This window comes from Pantherophis guttatus, chromosome 5 (genome assembly GCF_059756535.1).
Source record: "Pantherophis guttatus breed Tessera chromosome 5, ASM5975653v1, whole genome shotgun sequence".
NCBI lineage: Eukaryota > Metazoa > Chordata > Lepidosauria > Squamata > Colubridae > Pantherophis > Pantherophis guttatus.
The window spans coordinates 80,818,151-80,837,305 of record NC_142067.1 but is presented as its reverse complement, the minus strand read 5'-3'; the positions used below and the strand labels follow the sequence as shown (position 1 = coordinate 80,837,305).

The 19,155-nt window shown below is 45.9% G+C and overlaps 1 protein-coding gene across 1 annotated transcript in view; it reads left to right on the top strand.

The window, feature by feature from the left end:
• The first annotated feature begins 1,233 nt into the window (after nucleotides 1–1,233).
• The window catches only part of PPEF1 (protein phosphatase with EF-hand domain 1), a 133,229-nt gene continuing 115,307 nt past the window's right edge, over nucleotides 1,234–19,155 (top strand). The window contains exons 1-3 of the mRNA XM_087871395.1: nucleotides 1,234–1,355; nucleotides 12,110–12,296; nucleotides 16,265–16,392. Coding sequence (XP_087727521.1) covers nucleotides 12,245–12,296; nucleotides 16,265–16,392 — 180 coding nt within the window. The 5' untranslated portion in view covers nucleotides 1,234–1,355; nucleotides 12,110–12,244. The remainder of the gene's footprint in view (nucleotides 1,356–12,109; nucleotides 12,297–16,264; nucleotides 16,393–19,155) is intronic.

The following is a 19,155-nucleotide window of genomic DNA, read 5'->3' as shown; positions in this document are numbered from 1 at the left end:
TGATCTTATATAATTTTGCAGATTGTGGAAGTGGGAAAAATGTTTAAGTACTTTAAAAATGAAAGAAAACAATTGTTGGGAGGAAAATCCATCTGGTTCAGTTCCAAGCTGGGAGAAAGTTTTTATTTCCAGTAAGCTACCTTGAATCACCATGTGCAAGTAGGCAGCAATATAAATTCCAAATAAATAAATAAAGGCTCAAGGTGAACAGTAAAACAGAAACGTCCTCCCAATGAAATTACAGACTGTATGATAACTTCTTAATGGTTTCCATCCCAGGTGGCTTCTGCATATGGTAGTGGGCTTGTAGAGTATATTAGAAGGGAAGTGATTGTAACAACTCAACTGAGAAATGAAATATCTGAGTTGTGCACAGATAAGACAGGAAAGCTTTAGGGAAATATAATATTCTGCTTTTTAATATTTCATTCTTCTGGGGGTTGGGGGAGTAGGTGCTGGCTTTCTACAATCCCCCCTTTGGGCCATATACATGAGGGTGACACAATTTTACTGGCACAAGATTAGGAATTGATCTGATCAGGGAGACTTGATGGGTGCTTTTAATTTTTTAATGCAAAGGGGAAGGCATTAATAGAGGCAGCAGAAAAGTATCCCTTCAGTGGCTCCTAAAAGGAGAGCTTTTCAACCCATGAAGGTCTAGCAGCCAGGGCAAAAGTTCTGGAGAGAAATTTACAGTATTCAATTTTCTATGCCAATTATTTCCAGATGTTTGATGTCACTTTCTGTGAGATTCCAATCAAGTTTTAGCAAGCACAAGCCCCAAAATTCTTCACAGCCATGGTTTTGCTTTAGTAAATAACTACTGGCTGCCCATTTCCAAGGGTTGCTTCCTGATCCTGCCTTAGCTCTTAGTTTAGTGCAGGGGTAGGCAAACTTGGCTCTTTTACACCCTGTGGACTTCAACTCCCAGAATTCCTAAGACAGCTTGGCTGACTCAGGAATTCTGGGAGTTGAAGTCCACAAGATGTAAAAGAGCCAAGTTTGCCTACCCCTGGTTTAGTGCATCCAGGGTTTGTGAGGCCAAATTGAGGTTAGTCAGTGTGCAATCCAGGCTATTAATGTTTTTAAATTGCCCACAATGAGCCCTGGGACCCCTACTAATGAGACAACCACCAGTGCAACATATCCTGCTTTATTGGGCAACTGGGCAGCATCATTTGTGAGTCACAATCAGGGCTTGAGGTTTCAAAATGTCTTTTCTGCTACCTCTTCAGTGGGGCATATTAATTGCCTGAGTGGCATGTCCCTCCCCCATGGAATTGGCAGAGAGGTATGACTGCTTAGGCCTTAATTCCACAGAGCAAGAACCAGCCTAGGGGAAGCTTTGTGTGGAGGTAGGTGAAGGGGATAGCCTCATTCTGATTCTGAATGGTGTGTGCATGTGTACGTGTGTTTCTGTGTGCGCGCAGCTACTTCTATAAGACAGGCAATACAAGCATCCTAGACAAATTTCCCTCCCACCAGACAAAAGTCCAAAGTGTTCAGGACTTGCTGTGCCAACCACTCCCAAATGCCACCCCTCCATGAATCCATTTAACTGATCAGTTACAATGTGAATGAAGCAAAGAAAGAAAACCTTACAATTAATTTCTGCCTCCCCCCCTCCCACATTCTTACCAGTTGTCTTCTGGGGATTGAAGAGTCTTGTAGTCAGCACTGGTCCATCTCAGGGTCGTCTCTTTCATTCTGGGTGCCATTAGGCTTGGCTTGGTGGTAAGACAGTCAGTCAGGTTTGGGAAGGTCTGCTCCATTCTGGTTGCTGTGATGACCTTTTTTTGGCTCAAATGGATAGAGGATTTCTTCTGGAGGCAGCATCTGGGTTAGTGTGCTCTGCTTCCACAAGTTGCAGAGTCAGCTGTGCAGGGCTGAAAGACATGTGAACAGGGGCCCGCCCCCATTTGTGGGTGACCATCCCAGGAAAGGCATTGTTGGAGGATAAGAGTTGGAGAGGTGGAGTGGCAGTGGATAGATAGCTTGCAGGCAGAGTTTGAGAAGAAAAAACACATCGGTACTGCAGTTGTTAAACAGATAAACCAGTCACAACAAAATGGGGACACCACAGATGAGAAAAAGAAGATGGATTCACATGCTTCAGGATGTGAATGGATGGACAGATGAAAATCCCCTTACAGAACATACAGTAAATGAAAACAAACAAACAACATTTTTTTCTGAATGAGTTTCAACATTCTCATTCAGCATTGTGGGTGGAGACAGCAGCCAGACATGGGTTGTATTCATCTGTTCAGATTGATGGACTGAGTCTTTCATAGCTGTTAAATCCCACCCCTGTTGCTAGGGGATTCCAGCTTTTGACTCAGTCCATCAGTCTGGACAGACGTGTGTGGCTGTGTCTCTGGCATACTATTGCTATTATTTTTAGTGGATTTGACAGTTGAACTTTTTTCTCAGTTTGATCTTGGATTTGGACTTTGACTTTGACTTGGACATTGGATTGGACTTGTTTGACTTTGGCTGTAAATTGGCCTCTTCCACCTTCGTGGATTTGGCCCTTATCTGTTTGTGGCTAGTTTTGGCTACCCTTCTCTTTTCCGATCCCAGCTTTCCTATTGTGACTGCTAAAGCCCTCCATTGATCTGAAGAGCATTCCGAATATTGTGGAGCTTTGCGCTCCCGGTTAAGCTGGGATGGGCCTGAGCGGAGTTTCGTGCTCCCACCGGCTAGTGTAGTTGAGGAGTCTCACGCTCCCCTTAATCAGGCCGGCTGACTTTGTGATGCCTTTGAAGCGGCCCGACTGATCATTGTCGAACTTTGAAGCTTTGTTTCGCTCCTTCGTGGCTGGAGTCGAGCGATTAGCTTTCAGCTATTGGTCAAGGGGTTTTCGGCGCTTCGTGCTCCAGCCCTTATTGGAGTGTGGCTGGCAGACATTGAATGGAGCTTCGTGCTCCTGAAAGCGACATAAACTTGGTGCCGCCATTTTGTCAGCCTAGGAGTTAATCGAACGGCTGGCTTTTTTTTTTTTGTCGGCAAAGCCCTGATCCTGAAGGAGCCATTTTCGACTTGAGCTTCAGCTCCCTCAACCTTTGTTGCACACCTGCACTTAATAACTGGGGCAATTGGACCTTACGTGGAGCTTCGTGCTCCCTGTGCTGTTGACTGTGACGCCTGCGATTTTGTTGCCCACCTCTTGCTTGCCATCTCCCTTGTCTGTAGCAACAGTGCTGAGCCGTGGCCCTACTGGTCTCCAGACTGTGGTCTTTGCCTGGGTACTAAGGGCTCCTATATTTGGGGTCCCCTGCTGACTTTTCCGTTGCCACTCCTCAATGGATGGGCTTGTCTGCCCTTGGCTAATCCACCTCAGCTTGTTACCTCAGCCTGCCCTGCCGCTTTGGTGGCCATTTTGTGAATTGCCCAGCAGGCGGCCATTTTGTTTGCTGTTGCTGCCCTACCAGCCAGTTCACCGGTCTCTGACTGCCTCATGAGATTGAGTTGAGTTTACTGGTGGAAAATTTCACTTATTTGGCATCACATCTTTGAAAATGCCTAAGGCCTTATCAAAATCAAAGCACGATCGAAGGGCCCGGGTCGATGAGCATTTACTGCCTAGTGCTGGGGCTTCTAAAGCACTGGGGTTTCTAAAACCATGCACAGTAGTGGTCATCCAGCTAAAACTTCTGGCAGCAAGGTCTCATGACCTCACCATAAAACCAAGCCTCATTCTTCTGCCCCCTTGAGGGCTGAGCAATGCCGGGATAAAGTGTTGAACAAACTTTGTGACAAGGCCTGCAGTCACTGACAATCATCGACTCTTCCCAGGGGTGACGGTGTCTCTCTCATGGAGGCCTCTGGAACTAGCACTTCGACCTTACCATCAGACCAGATGTCTCTTCAAGACTGCCCAATATCTATTCAAACTTCCTGTTTATGGGGAACTTCCAATCCTCCCATGACTTCGGCAGTGGCAGAAACTTCAGTTCCTTCTTCCACTTTAGACCCGGTACATGCTCTGACTTCAGCTGCCTTAACCTCCACGGAGGTTGCTCCTGTCGACAACCGCGGTTGTAATTTTTTGTTGCCTGACAATTTCCAACATATGGTTGACGCTGCAGTTCAGCAGTCCTTGTCGGTTCGCTTTCAGTCCTCAAGCAGAAGGACTTCAGTGCGATCGCATCCGATTGCTTAGAGGATCCCATTTCTGAAGGGGACCCTGATTCCCCGGCTCAATTCCAGCTGACTCATACCTCATATCTGGGTGAGGACGAGCCTCCAGAGCCAGATTTGTCTGAGGACGAAGGTCTCCCTCCAGAGCAGCCCTTCTTCACTGGACTTTTCCCTCAGGCCTTATTTAAGTCCTTGTTGTTCAAGGCTGTCAACACAGCTCAACTTGGTACTGTTTCCTCGACTGCAGCTCCTCCTCCTTCGCAGTCTGCACTAAATCCTCTGTTTGCGGAGCTGTCCAAACCAGTGGACACTATTCCCACTCCTCTGTTTTTCGGCATTGCTCAAAGGCAGTGGGCCACACCTGGATCCGCTCCAACTCCATCAGCTACTGACCGGAAGTACTTTAATGTCACTTCTGACTTGGCCTCTATCCTCTAAGTTCCGATAGTGGACACGCCAGTGGCTGCCTTGCTACCCAATGCTTCGGCTCCCGGAGATCCGGATGAAGGACTCCGTCCGGAGGAGCATAGGTCTGACTAAGTCATGCAACGAGCTCATTTAGGGGCGGCATGGGCAATCCAGTCAGCTACCACCACTTCCTTCTTCAATCGGGCGGCATTATTGTGGTTGCGGCAGTTGCAAGAGAAGCTTTCACCGGACGATATGTGAATAAAGCAGGTTTTGAACAAGATTATTTCAGCAATCCAATTCTCCACGGATGCCACACTCAACGCCGCCCACTTCGCCTCCAAGTCCCTTTCCTCTTCGATCATGGCACACTGTTTGGTCTGGCTTCATCATTGGCAGGCAGATGCTAGGCACAAGTGACGTTTGGCATCTGTTCCCTTTATGGGAGCCAAATTATTTGGGGATCCTCTAGAGTCCTTATTTAGACCAAGGACAAGCGGAAGGTTTTACCAACTGCACGGCATAGGGGGGATCCCTGTTTTCTCCCATATTCCTATCACGCCCAGTCTCGGGGAATGGACGGCGGGGGTGGTTCGTCCCGTTTTACAGGAGGTTTTTCTCCGAGGCAGCACGTATCCCAGGACAGGTTTTCCAGAGATAGACCCTTTTTGAATAAACGGCCCTTTCGAGGGGGAGGAGGTCATTCACTCCAACCCCGTTGCTACCTGCATTTCTGGTCCTCCCATTGGTGGCAGATTGGCTCTCTTCGCCAACCTTTGGGAGAGAACTTCTTCTGATAGATGGGTCCTGGCCACTATAAGATCGGGTTTGGCCATTGAATTCCTTCCCTCCCCCCCAATGTTTTTTGTGAGCTGTCCACTTTCTCATAACAGTGATAGACGAGCCCTTATAGACTCGGCGGTTCAGCAGCTGCTATCGATCAGGGCCATACAATGAGTGCCTGTGGATCAAGTGGGGCAAGGATTTTATTCCCATGTTTCCTTGTTCCCAAGTCATCAGGGGGGGTGGAGACCTATTCTGGACCTTAAACATCTGAACCATTATGTAGTATACCGCCGGTTCAAAATGCAGTCTTTGCGCTCCATCTTAGATGGTGTTAGGAAGGGCGATCTTCTCTCTTCTATTGACCTCACTGAGGCCTATCTTCATATCCCTATCCTACCTTCTCATAGGAAGTTCCTTAGATTCTGTTATGCTGGGGCCCATTATCAATATCGGGCTTTGTCCTTTGGCTTCTCCTCCACTCCCTGCTGCTTTACCAGAGTTTTAGCAGCCTTGGTATCTTCCCTCAGGGCTAAATCTATTCATCTCCAGTGTTACTTGGATGACATTTTAATTTTGTCCACCTCTACTCAACAGGCCCGTCTGGACCTCCAGTTAACCCTTCAGGCCCTCACATCCCATGGATTCTCCATTAATGTGGAGAAGAGTCATCTGACTCCTTCCACTCGTCTGCTCCATTTGGGAGCACTAATTGACTCGGTTGAGGGCAGGGTTTATCTATCCCAGGAGTATCAGGATAGCCTAGTGGCCCTGGTAGCCAAGGTGGAGGGGTGCAGGAGGGCATCTCCTTTACTACTTTCCCAGCTCCTGGGTAAGATACTTTTAGCTATTTCTATCATTCCCTGGGCCCCATTACACTCAAGAGACCTCCAATGGTTCCTTTTACCATTTCAGAAGGCTGGCAGAGGCACATCATCAGTCAAAGTCCCTGTTCCCAGGGACGTACTCAGATCCTTCAGATGGTGGCGATCCCCGGCCATCACCAAGGGGTGCCACTTCTTCGAGCCCCAGAGGTTGTTGGTGACAACGGACTCCAGCCTTTACGGCTGGGGGCACATTGTCAGGGGCAAGTGGCACAGGGCAGGTGGAGTGCAAGCAAGAGTTGGCGGAACATCAATTTCCTGAAGTTGAGGGCGATATTGCTCACCCTTCATGCTTTCCTGCACCTACTGTCCGGCTCCCACGTTCTCATACTCACAGACAATGTGGCGGCAAAGGCGCACATCAACCATCTGGGGGGCATGAGGTCCAAGTCCCTGATGTTAGAAGCCAAGAGGTTGGAGCTTTGGACAAAATGTCACCTTTGCTCCTTGAGGGGGGAGCATATCTCCATGGTGGCCAATGTGTGGGCGGACTGGTTGAGTCAGCAGGACATCGACCACGCGGAGTGGCGCCTGCACCCACCGATTTTCAGGGACCTGACGGCCCATTTCGGCACCCCAGAGGTCGACTTGTTCGCGATACAGGAGAATGCTCAGCTTCCGCGTGATTCCCAACTCCTCAGGTGGAAGCCATTGATGCCCTTCGGTCTCCGTGGCCACATGGTCTCCTCTACACTTTTCCTCCGATTTCCTTCCTCCCGAAGGTGGTACAAAGGTTGTTGCAGGAATGGGCGGAACTCATACTTCTGGCTCCTCATTGGCTGAGGAGGCCATGGTTTGCAGACCTCATGTCATTGTCAGTGGCTCCGGCCTGGCAGATTCCCCAGAGGGCAGACTCTCTCATTCAGGGGGCAGTACTCCACCCGGATCCTCAGTTGCTCCGGATGACCGCCTGGAGGTTGAGCGGTGCACTCTGAGTGGGGCCAATATTCCCTCTGACGTTATTCGAACCATTCAGGCATCACGAAGGCCGTCTACCGACCACATTTATTTGGCCACCTGGTGGGCCTTTTGTAATTGGTGTGTTCGTCAAGGGGTTTCAGCCTTTTGAGCTTCGATTGTCCATGTACTGGTTTTCCTCCAAGACGGGCTCAACAACGGCCTTTCGCCCAATATGCTTTGGAGGCAAGTGGCGGCTATATCATCGGTCCTCACTTGTGGTTCCCTGACCTCCTTGTCTCAGCATCCTCTTATTCGTAGATTTCTGCGTGGTGCCACTAACTTGTCTCCTCCGGTGCTGCACCGGTACACCACCTGGGACTTGTTCATTGTTCTGAATTCCCTTACGGGTCCCCTGTACAAGCCCTTACAGACAGCTAGCCTTAGACTATTATCATGTAAAGTCGCATTTTTTATTGCTATCACTTCTGCAAGACGAATCTCAGAGATCGCCACTCTGTCTACTCGCAGTGACCTCTGCGTGTTCCATGTGGATCAAGTGGTTCTTCGTCTTGACCCTACCTTTATCCCTAATATTAACTCACCTTTTCACCGTATGCAGAAACTCATCCTTCCAGACTTCTGCCCTCATCCTGCACACCCCCTGGAACAGCAATGGCATAAGTTGGACGTCCGGAGGGCTCTCCGGATTTACCTTAAGAGGACTGCTAATTTCCGCAGAACGGAATCTTTGTTTGTGTCGTTTCTCCCAGTCTCTTTAGGTAATAAGGTGACTTCTTCAACGATCGGACAATGGATCCGGCAGACGATCGCTAAGGCGTATGAACTGCGTTCCCTGCCTCGACCAACTCACCTGGCCGCGCATTCGACCCACAGCGCGGTGACGTCAGCAGCCTGGGCCACACAGGCATCGTTGTTGGAGATCTGCAGGGCGGCAACTTGGACTTCCCCTTCTTTCTTTGTGCAGCACTACAAGTTGAACAAGTTCGCCTCAGCTGAGGCAGCATTTGGACGTAGGGTGCTGCAAAGGGTTCATACTGGGAGGGAGTCTTCGGACCAGATGGGGCCCGCCCGTACCGAGGGACAGTGAACTTTGGTATGTCCCATGCCTGGCTGCTGTCTCCACCCACAATAGAGAAGGGGCGTTGATCGTACCTGAGACGCACCTTCTCGTTGGGTGGAGACAGCAGCCAGCCCCACCCTTTTCTGTCTGGTCCTGTTTTGCTAACAACTGTTTTTCTCTCCCACACATCGAGTCTGTTTCTTCGTCTTTGCCAAAAGCTGGAACCCCCTAGCAACAGGGGCAGGACTTAACAGCTGTGACAGACTCAGTCCATCAATCTGAACAGACGAGTACAACCCATGCCTGGCTGCTGTCTCCACCCAACGAGAAGGTGCATCTCAGGTAGGACCAACACCCCTTCTCTCCTGACAAACCTGGGCTGTTTTAATGTTACAGGGAGGAAAGAAAGAAGGGAGGGGGAAAGGGATACAGTTCTCTTCACCTTGTTTTGCTGGCCAGGCAACCTAGGGTGAAGATATTTTTCTTTTCATTGCTTAACTTCTTTTTTTCTTTCTTTCTAACAGACATTTAACAGTTATATTTATCTAACACACACAGACTTTGACAGACACACACATACAAAGACAAGGAAAAGAGAAAGAAAAGAACAGCAGAATCTCAGGTTCACACCCTGGTCATTCCCACCATAAATCTCAGTTAACTCCAATTAGGGAAGGGACAAATCTCAACAAACATATTACATCGCTGCATAGAAGACAGAGAGGAAGAAAGAAAGGGGGGGGGGAAATCAACATTCCTATTTATATATTTCCCTTTTCTTTTTAAGTACCTTTATTTAGTCAAATTGTTTTTCCAGCTTTGTCCCTGAGCAAAGCCCAATCTTTACCCAATTTCCTTGCTCACATCTTTTTCTTTCCAGCAGGATGGGCAGTTTGCCTGTCATCCCATTCCATGAGCAAACCTCCTGGGGGGTGGGGAGAGGGGGTTCCTGTCACAACCCTCGAGCTACAGCTTCCTGTGTTTCCCTTCCAATGTGCGGCTCATTTTGGATTAGTTAGTTCACAGCCATCAGTTTTTGGACAAAAAAAAAGTCCAGGAGGACTCTGGTTCCCTCACAGAGTACAGGCACCTCCTTTCCAGGGAACACAACCATCAATTTTCAGGCCAAAAAGGGGCCTGGGAGGACCTGTTGCCCCCTATGCAGACAAGTATGGGCACCTCCTAACACAGCTGTCAGTTTTCAGACCCCCCGGGGGTCTGTGAGGACCTGCTGCTTTTCCTAAGAAAAGGGTATGGGCACCTCCTAACACAGGGCTTTGCTCAATGACTTCCCAACTGGTTGCCCAAGTTCAACTCTCTCATTCACTTTTCAATTCCATTTTCACACAGCCTCTCTCTTTTCCCTAACAGAAGGTCCTGCATTCTGGCAAATCCCCCATAATTTCTAGGGTCTGTTGGTAGAACAGATGTTTCTGCGGTTAGGAAAGGCACAGAGGGAGTAGGATGCAGCTGTGATTGGAAGAAGGATCCTCTCACTCACACACACAAGCATACATACATTTCCCTTGCTTTTCTGGGCTTTTAATTTTTAATTTTAAAAGTTAAAATTTAGATGTACTCACCTTCTTTTCAAGCAGCCTTTGAGCTCAAAACTCAAAACTTCCTTTGCTCCAAACTGCCAAGGTCCGAGGGAACCCACCCACAGACACAATGGGTCTGTTGTCAGCAAGGTGGAGGCTTATCCGGGCGAGGTCCGTTGGTCAGGTTAGCTTGAAATCTTGGGTGCCAAATTGTTGGGAGGAAAATCCATCTTGTTCAGTTCCAAGCTGGGAGAAAGACACTGGAAACATGGAGGCTGATTGGAAAGATGGTTTATTAATGAAGCAGAACCACATGTGATTCTGGTAGCTGACAAAATGGAGTTGAGAGTGGGGGGTGTTTGGGCTTTGTATTTGAGTTTCCTGTTCCTGTGCAAGAACATATCCTTTAATATTCTATTGGCTATTGTCAGATTCCTATGGGGATTATGTAGGGGTCATAGCTGGCTCTATAGGCAAAAGAGGAAATGCAAGGTGTTTGAGCTAATTTTGTCAACCTTTTGTTTGTTACTTATCTGAGTTTCTGTCTTGATCCAGTCTTTCTGAATGGATTACCAAATCTGCATTTCTAAAAGCTGGCCTCCTCGATTTCTGCTTGGGACAAAGAAACTGGGGCTGGTTTCTGAATAGGCTGGCCCAATCTTTCTTAATGGGCACAAAATATCTGCTGGACTATTAAGAAAGACTGAGTCTGCTTTCTGTCTTTTAGATGTTTTCTCCATTACTCCTTTAGGGAAATACAATAGTCTGCCTTTGTAATATTTCCCAAAATATTTCATTCTTCTGGGGGGAGAGGGGTTGACTTTCTACACAATGTAAGTGAGGAACTCAAAGAAAAATATTATTTTTTTAAAAAATGTTTTGATTTGACCTCAAAGCAGTAATTAACTATTTTCAGAACTAGTGTGAAAACCAATGTGCTTACATTGTGCTATGGTAAAGGTAGCTTTAAAAATACTAGAGACTGATAAGCAGTGATTTAGTTGAAGGTAGATCCTTACTTTTGCAAAGTAACCAACTAACTGCTCATTGCAGCACTTTTAAATAGTCAGGAACTCTCAAGGCAACATTATAAGGGAAACTGAATTTCAGAAGTAGGCCAAAAAATGAGCTTTGAAATTGCTTCCATGGTCAATGGGTAATTACTAAATTATGGTGTTGTCTGTTCCTGCTACTGGTCTGATCTGGCAATAGGGTAGCCAGCAGGGGTGGGTTCTGCCCGGTTCCGCTGAGCCGGTAGCAGTAACGATATGACGTCACCGAACCGGTTCTGCCCCCCCAGTCCCCCCCCACACCCCTGAGTTATTCTTACCTTTTATTTGGTCCCACCCCCAATCTATTGCTGCCTCCTGAGTCCCAGCTGATGGGCTATAAGGAAAAAAACTGTTTAAACTCTTGCCGCGGGGCTTCAAAGGGCCACCCTACAGCTGATCAGTGGTAAAAGGCAGTTTGGTGGTAGACCGGTGCCTCCAAAAACAAATGAATAGACCAGTGCCTGCAAAAATAAATGGGTAGATCAGTGCCTGCAAAAATACATGAGTAGACGGGTACAGCCCTGCAAGCAGTTAAAAGCCTGGTAGACCAGTACCTCTGCTAAATCCTAAAGAATTGTCACATGACCATCAAGCCACACCCACAAAATAAGCCACGCCCACAGAACCGGTAGTAAAAAAATTTAGAACCCACCCCTGGTAGCCAAGCTATGTCTATAAGCCCTAAATCTGATATTGGTGAAGGGTTTCTTTCCAGCTGTGAGAAAAGCTTAATATTGGGTGTGGGTGTGTGGATATGAGGTTTATAAAACAGATGGCAAATAGTATCAGCAAATAGTATGGGCCTATCTGACATTTCTGGAGCTTTTAAAAAAGCTGTGAAATGCCTGCATTACAAAATGGTGGGAAACTGCTATCAAATTCCAGCAGTTATATAGTCAAAGGTCTCTGAGGGCAGAAAAATAGGACTCAGAGACCCATATGATTCTGGGACCATTCCTGCTTTTATGTGCCTAGGTCACATTTATTCATTAATAATCCTACTGAAATGCCTCATTTTGGGGATAGATGAAAAAAATAATTAAGAAAACAATCCATTGCCCATATGTATATAATTGTATTGAACTACAATATAATTGCATTGGACTTTTTCCCTCAATAATTACATGACGATTCTCTGCCTGACTCTGATCCTGGGATGTAAAGAGAGTCATCCGCATTAAGCTGACAGGACAATAGCTACAGAACAGTGAACCCTCCTACTTTCACTGATGTACGGATGACTCAGGCAATTATGTTGTATTGTGTTTTAGCAGCTGACAATAGAAAATCAATGTTCATTGCATTCTATTTTATTAGGGAAAATAAAGAACTGATTCATTACAGCATATTGTGATTAATATAAAGAGGTGCAGTTGGATCGCTATCAGCTAAAGAATTCATCCAGAATAAGGACAATTTAAACCAGCAATTCAGCCTTTACTTTACTGAGTCATGGGATGTGGAACTTCTGGTACAAAAAGCCAAACAAGTAAATCAAAAAAAGGTAAAACATACTTGTGCAATGCAATCGTTCTATGGCAACAAGAAATCCTATTGTACTGTTTCTTAATCTGTAAATTTGTGGTTGTACGATTTGCATATGTTTGTCATTTATTTTATGCTGTTTGTGCATGTGTGTGGGTAAATATATAACTATCTAGGTAAACCCACCTCTCTGTTTTCATACCTTATTGTTTTGAGTGTGATCCAGCATTTTTACAAAGTAATTGGTGAGATGCAAGATATAAAAGGTTGAGAATCATTGGCATAGAAGGCACATTAAGATCAAGAATCAGGAGCTTTTACTTGAAGTCCTGACATTTGTTTAAAGGTATTACTGTTATGTTATATCAATCTCCCTTATCATGGTTCCTTCGTACCTGGGAGTAAGTTTTGCCAAACCTTTGAATAGGTTCAAGTAGAATTGGATCGTATTCATTTATCTTATCTTCTTCCATTTGCCTTTTCAGTAATTTATATTACTTACTAATTTTAAACAGCTTAGCTGTTTCCCCTAAGAGTTCAGGTATCTAACAAGGGGGTAGAGATAAAAAAGTTAGAAGCAGTTACAAAAAACCCCCCAAAACTGTAAAAACTGTAACTGTAAGAACAGCAGTGAAAATTCATTAACTTCCTGAAACATGCTTATATCCTGCATCTTCCAATAAACACATAGCAAGCACTACAAAACCAGTATATGAGAATAAAAAAACCCTTTTAAAATAATTGTATAATAAAAATAGAAAATGAAACGTACAAGGGAAAAAGAAGAGCAAGCTTGTAAATAGTAACCTGCTGGAATTTTTATTCAGTTTCATATTCTGTAATACTTTATACTGGAATTGCATTTGTTTTATTCACATAACAAATAAATGTATTATAATAATATAGCTTCACTATTCCAAAAGAAAATGTTTTGCAAATATACTCACCAGTACAATGAAAAAGGGTCCCATATTTACAACTGATGACTCTAAAGCTATTGGAAAGGGAGAGGAAAAAAGCAAAGAAGACTTCAATGGAATCTCTTCTCATGTTAAAAGTATACATGAGGATTTTGTGTAGCCATTCCAAGGATGTCTGTTGCCTGTATGAAGGAAAAGCATGCATGAAGATCTACTCCATAAGGATTTTGTAGGAAGTTACTGTATGTACATATGTTTGCTCAGATAGACACCAAATGTTGTACAAGGAAGGGAGGGAGGGAGGAAGATTAATTTTCTTTTTGATATCCTTTATGTCCATTATCACTCTAACATTAATTTGAATGCTTTCATTGATTGGATATCTTCAATTTTAGCACTTCCATATAGTTCTGAAGAAATATTGTTTTAATTTAATTTAAGAAGTCTTATTATTTAATTTTTATTTCTTTTATATTGTGTTTTTCTAGTAAGCCGCCTTGAGTTGCCATGTGCAAGTAGGCGGCAATATAAATTCCAAATAAATAAATAAAAATTCAAGGTGAACCGTGAAACAGAAAAGTCCTCCCAATGAAATTACAGACTGTGTGATAACTTGTCAATGGTTTTCATCCCAGGTGGCTTCTGCATATGGTAGAGTAGAGCTTGTAGAGTATATTAGAAGGGAAGTGATTGTAACAACTCAACTGAGAAATGAAATTGAGCACAGATAAGACAGGAAAGCTTTACTATCCAAAGAAAATAACAAAATCAAAAGATAGAAAAGTAAAAGGATCATGAAACTAATATATTTTAGAAAGAGGAAGGTATACTAGTCATTAAGTATTGGAAGAGGTGAATGCAAGCTGTGAGTCACATTCAAATAGTTTAGAATTTCATTCTCTAACTCATAGATATTTCTTATCATATCATATGTGATCACAATATTTCCCTTCAAGACCAGATATTTATATGAATTCTTGGAGAGTTTTTCAGTGCCTTAGGTACCTACTGTATTCTGAATCTTTCAGTTTGCTCCTTCAGACATACTGAATATGGGCAATTCCTCTTGGAAAGTGCTTTGGTGGCATCATTGATAAGATCCCTTGAGTCTTGATTTATCGTCTTAATAACAAAGCAGTATTTCTATTTGAATGAGAATTGGAATAATGAAATTATGAGCAATGATAAGAGTAAAGCTCCAAGGGCAACACATTCCTCTGCCAAGTCTGTCATAGTATAGGGCAGGTTACAACCAGGGGTGAAATGCTCCCAGTTCGGACTGGATTGCCCAATCTGGTAGTGATGGCAGCAGGTGGTTCCCTGTGCGCGCCCCCTCATGCCCAGCTGAGTCACGCGATTATCAGAGGCTGGTTTTTTTACTTTTAAAAGCATTTTTTCTACAATCTCTTTGGCCAAAAAAAATGCTTTTAAAAGTAAAAAAAAAAAAAGCCTCTTATGATCGCGCAGCTCAGCTGGGATCGTCAGAGCCTTTTAAAAGCATTTTTTTCTGCAACCTTTTCGGCCAACAAGATTGTAGGAAAAAATGCTTTTAAAAGCCTCTGACGATCCCAGCTGAGTTGCCTGATTGTCAGAGGCTTTTAAAAGTATTTTTTTCTACAACCTTTTTGGCCGAAGAAGGGGTCATGTGACTGAATGGGCATGCTCAATTCGATGTCACTCATGACAAGGTGGGGCAGTGCAGGCGGGCCGAAGCAGCGGTGGCCGGAGACTTACACTTACCTTTGTTCAGCAACAGCAATGGTGATTCTCCGACACCTCATCTTTTGCTGGGTCTCGCTGCCTGACATTCAGGATTTTTAAAAAGGTTTTTGCAGCAAGAAATGATGGGAGGCTACTTCCGCCCTTTGTTGGTGCAGATCGGCACACGACCCCACCCTGAGCACTGGTCTGCAGCTGCTGTTGGTCTTTTTCAGCACAAGAAGCCTGTAGCTGATTTTTTTCACTGTGAGAAACCTACAGCCATCGCTCTTTTTCAGCGCGAGAAACCTGCAGCCACACTTTTTGCCAGTGCAAAGGGCCTGCAGCATCCACCTCGTTGCCGGCCGGAGCTGAGCCAGAAGCGGCGGCTGCAGGCTTTTCGCACCGGCAAAGACCAGTGGCTGCAGGCTTCTCACATCAGCAAAGACCGGTGACTGCAGGCTTCTCACACCGGTAAAGAGGTGGCAGCTGCAGGTTTCTTGCACCAGCAAAGGCTGGCAGCTGGCATGTCCCCTGACCCAAGGTGAAGAGCGAGTGGGTGGTATGTAGGCAGAGGCCCAGGGAAGGCCAGAGCCAGGGACTGGCGCATCCCCCAACCAAAGGCCAAGGGTGAGCAGACGGCATATGGGCAGAGGCACCGGGGAAGCCTGAGCCAGGAACTGTTGCATCCTGCAACCCGAGGTGAAGGGCAAGTGGGTGACATGCGGGTGGAGGCCCTGGGGAAGGCTAGAGCCAGGGACTGGTGCATCCCCTGACCTGAGGCGAAGGGCGAGCAGATGGCATGTGGGCAGAAGGATGGCGACAGACAGGCTCGAGGGCCTTACCTTCGTGGGCAGCCACAGTGAGCAGAGTGGGGAAGGCACAGAGATCAGCTGGGCCACATGGTCTGGGAGAGCAAGCAAAGGAGCCAGAGAGTAGTTGGGCATGGGCGTGACTCTAGCCACTGGCCAAGGCAGGCGAGGTGAGATAGAGTGGGGTGGGGTGGGGTGGGATTTGCTGCACAGAATCTTAACAACTGGTACGCCCGAACCGGTGCGAACCGGCAGCAGCCCACCTCTGGTACTATCTGCCAATCTGTGTATCTACTTTTTACAATGATACAAAAAGTCACAGATCTCAAACATTACCTACAAATTAAAACATAATTACCATTGTGTTTAAGAGGCAGTGATATTTATAACCTCAATGATTACCCTTCTGTATTTTACAAGAAAGCATGTAAGAGAAACAAATATGAAATACAGGGCTCCATGAATTTCATTCATTTTAAAACTCGAGCCAAAAATCTGCATAATTAATTAGTTGTAGCCAATTAATCTTATTTTGGGGGCACATCCTGTTTTGACAGCTATTAAAGCAACTATCCTTATTCAAAGATGGTATCGATCTTACATGGCCCGGCTAGAAATGAGGCGTCGATATTCCCTGACTATTTTCCAATCAATTGAATATGCAGATGAACAAGCACAGATGCAGGTTTGTATTCTACAACATTTCTTTGCCACAAACAGTTAAATCAAGTATACCTTGTTTTCAGAGGAAGTTCTCCCTAGTTCCTATGTCTCTTAGTTTTGTGTGTACAGGTAATCCTCAAGTTATGACAGTTCATTTAGTGACCATTTGAAGTTACGCGATAACACCCCTCAAGTGTTTACGACAAAGTCCTGAAATTATAAATGTTGCAGCACCACAGCAGTCATTTGCCCTTATGAATGACCACAGAGACACTGCAACATTCACCCTATTCCTCCCTGCTCCCCACAACTGCTTCCCCCTTCCCATCCTGCCATGCATTTTGCTCCTAGAGTCTGGTCGACTTGCAAATGCTTTTCACACTGGGAGTGAAATGTTCTGGGGGCCGTGATCTCGTGCGACTTCAGGCACCCATTCTCTGCAAAAGCAGATGGGTGCCTGAAGTCGAGTGAGATCATGGCCCCTAGAACTTTTCACTCTCAGTGTGAAAAACATTTGCAAGCTGAACAGATGCTGGAAGGAAAATCGTCTTGCTCTCTTTCCCCTCAAAGGCAAAGAAACCGCAGCTGAGAGGAGACAGATCTTTGCAAGATAAGTGAGTCCAGCATGGCAGAATGGGAGGGGGGAAGCATGAGTTATCTCAGTAGGTCGGGGAGGCCCTGGAGAGCTTGTTCCATCACTAGGCCCCCCCGTGGCCTTCCCCACACTGAGATAACTCATGCACTTAATGATCCCGCATTCAATTAGTGAATGCGTGGGTGAAAACAGGGAGTGGTTGCATTCAAATTACATGATTCACTCTTTTTGGTTAGGGTTAGGGTTATTTTGTGGACAGTGTAATGACTGGGTGAATACATTTTTAAACAATGCTAATATACATCAGTGGTGGGTTTAAAATTATTTTGCTACTAGTTCGGTGGGCATGGCTAGGTGGAGGGGCATGTGACTGAGTAGGAGTGGCCAACTTGATGTCACTCATGCCCACACCCACTCAGTCACATGACACCCCCCCACCCAGCAACGTCCACAGGAAAAGGTAGGAAAATTTTTGGAATTTCCATCTATCTGTCAGCTCCAGCATGCCAGCTGGCCCAGAGCTGCCATTCGGGAGGGAGGATGCACCGGACATTTGCCTGCACAGCCACCGCCCTGCAGGACTCACCAAGATGCCAGGAGACTCCAGCTGCCTTCCCAAGTCACCCCTCACCTGCTCCAATGCCAGGATCACTCCAGACAGCCTGGAGAGTGCGGCCATTCTCCTGGGGAGCCATGTGGCTGAGAGGCAGCCGCATGATGATGACATCACCGACTGAAGTGGCAGAAATGCAGGGGAGGCAGGCGCTGCTCTCCCTGGCCCCTCTAACCCCTCCTTGGCTCCTCTACTCCCTAGGAACGATGGAGGGGGGATCGAGCCCTCCTGGTATGACATTGCCTGGCAGGAGGATGGGTAGATCAGGGGAGAAGGTGTGGCAGATGCTGTTTAAAGTGATATGTCTGTATTTCCAGGTCACATGGTGGAGCTGCGAACGTGATTGGGTGGCTGAGCACAAATGGGTGGGTGGTGTGTAAGATAGAAAAGGTGGCAGGGAGCATGGGCAGTAGCCCTAACAAGAAGTTCTTCATTGATTGTCAGTACATGCCAGGAAGTAAATAAAGAAGGTAGCAACAGACCAGGTTTGTGTCTTTCTTTTTCTTCTGTTAGGAACTTGACACTATCTATCCCCACCCTCCTTTCACCAGTCACCCCCGTTTACCCTCCTTTAGTTGCTCCAGCCCTAGCCTCCCTTCCTCCCCCACCACCGCATCTTTGTTCGGGCTGTTTACCTTCTGCGGTGGTTGGTCCAAAGTCCGGAAGGCAAGCTGACCAGAGTTTTCGGCAGACCCCAGCCCTTTGAGAACTGTGGTGGTGGCTGGCTGCAGGCCACTGAAAAGTACCGGAAGTCACGGAAAAAGCTGCTGCCATCACCGCCATGTTCTTTGCGCATGCGCATCCCATTGGACTTGCAAGGCAATCGGATGCATGTGCGCAAAGAACATGGCAGTAACGAACATGGCGGGCAGGGTGAGCGAGTGGTGACCAGGGGACCAGTTCGGGGGCATGGCCAGCCAGCCATCACTACCAGTTTGACGACCTTGGCCAAATTTCCGCCAATGGTTCGTGTGAACCGGTGTGAACTGGCTGAATACCAACTCTGATATACATAGTTTTTATCTTCCAATTTCTAACTTTAATATGCTCATTATAATGATAATATATTCTTTTATGTATCAATATGTATAATACTTTTTTTCCCAATTTGTACTTATTTTTTCCCACTTGGGGTTGTTCCACAGTCATTTTTTTTTTTTTTTAGCCTGACAACTTTCTTCTTTTATTGAAAAAGTTTTACAAATACAAATTTTCCCCCTTCCCCCCCCTTTCCCTCCCTTACCCTCCCTTACCCTCCCCTCCCCCCATGGCTTCCCCAGAATGAAATCTAATTATACATTTCTTCCTGACATTCTAGTATACTATCCCCTGTAAACTATACATTTCTAGACAACATTCATCTAAAAATTATCTAATACTTCTTAGTTTAATATTTATTCTACACATAATCTATCCCTATCCTCCACTCCCTTACATAAATCTCTTGTGTCCGGTCTTTTATATATGCTGATAACGTCACCATTTCTACAAGACTAGCCAGCTTCAGAGTCCATTCTTCAATAACATCCCTTTTCCAGTATAACCTAATCTATCACCATATACCCTATCAGTTTTGT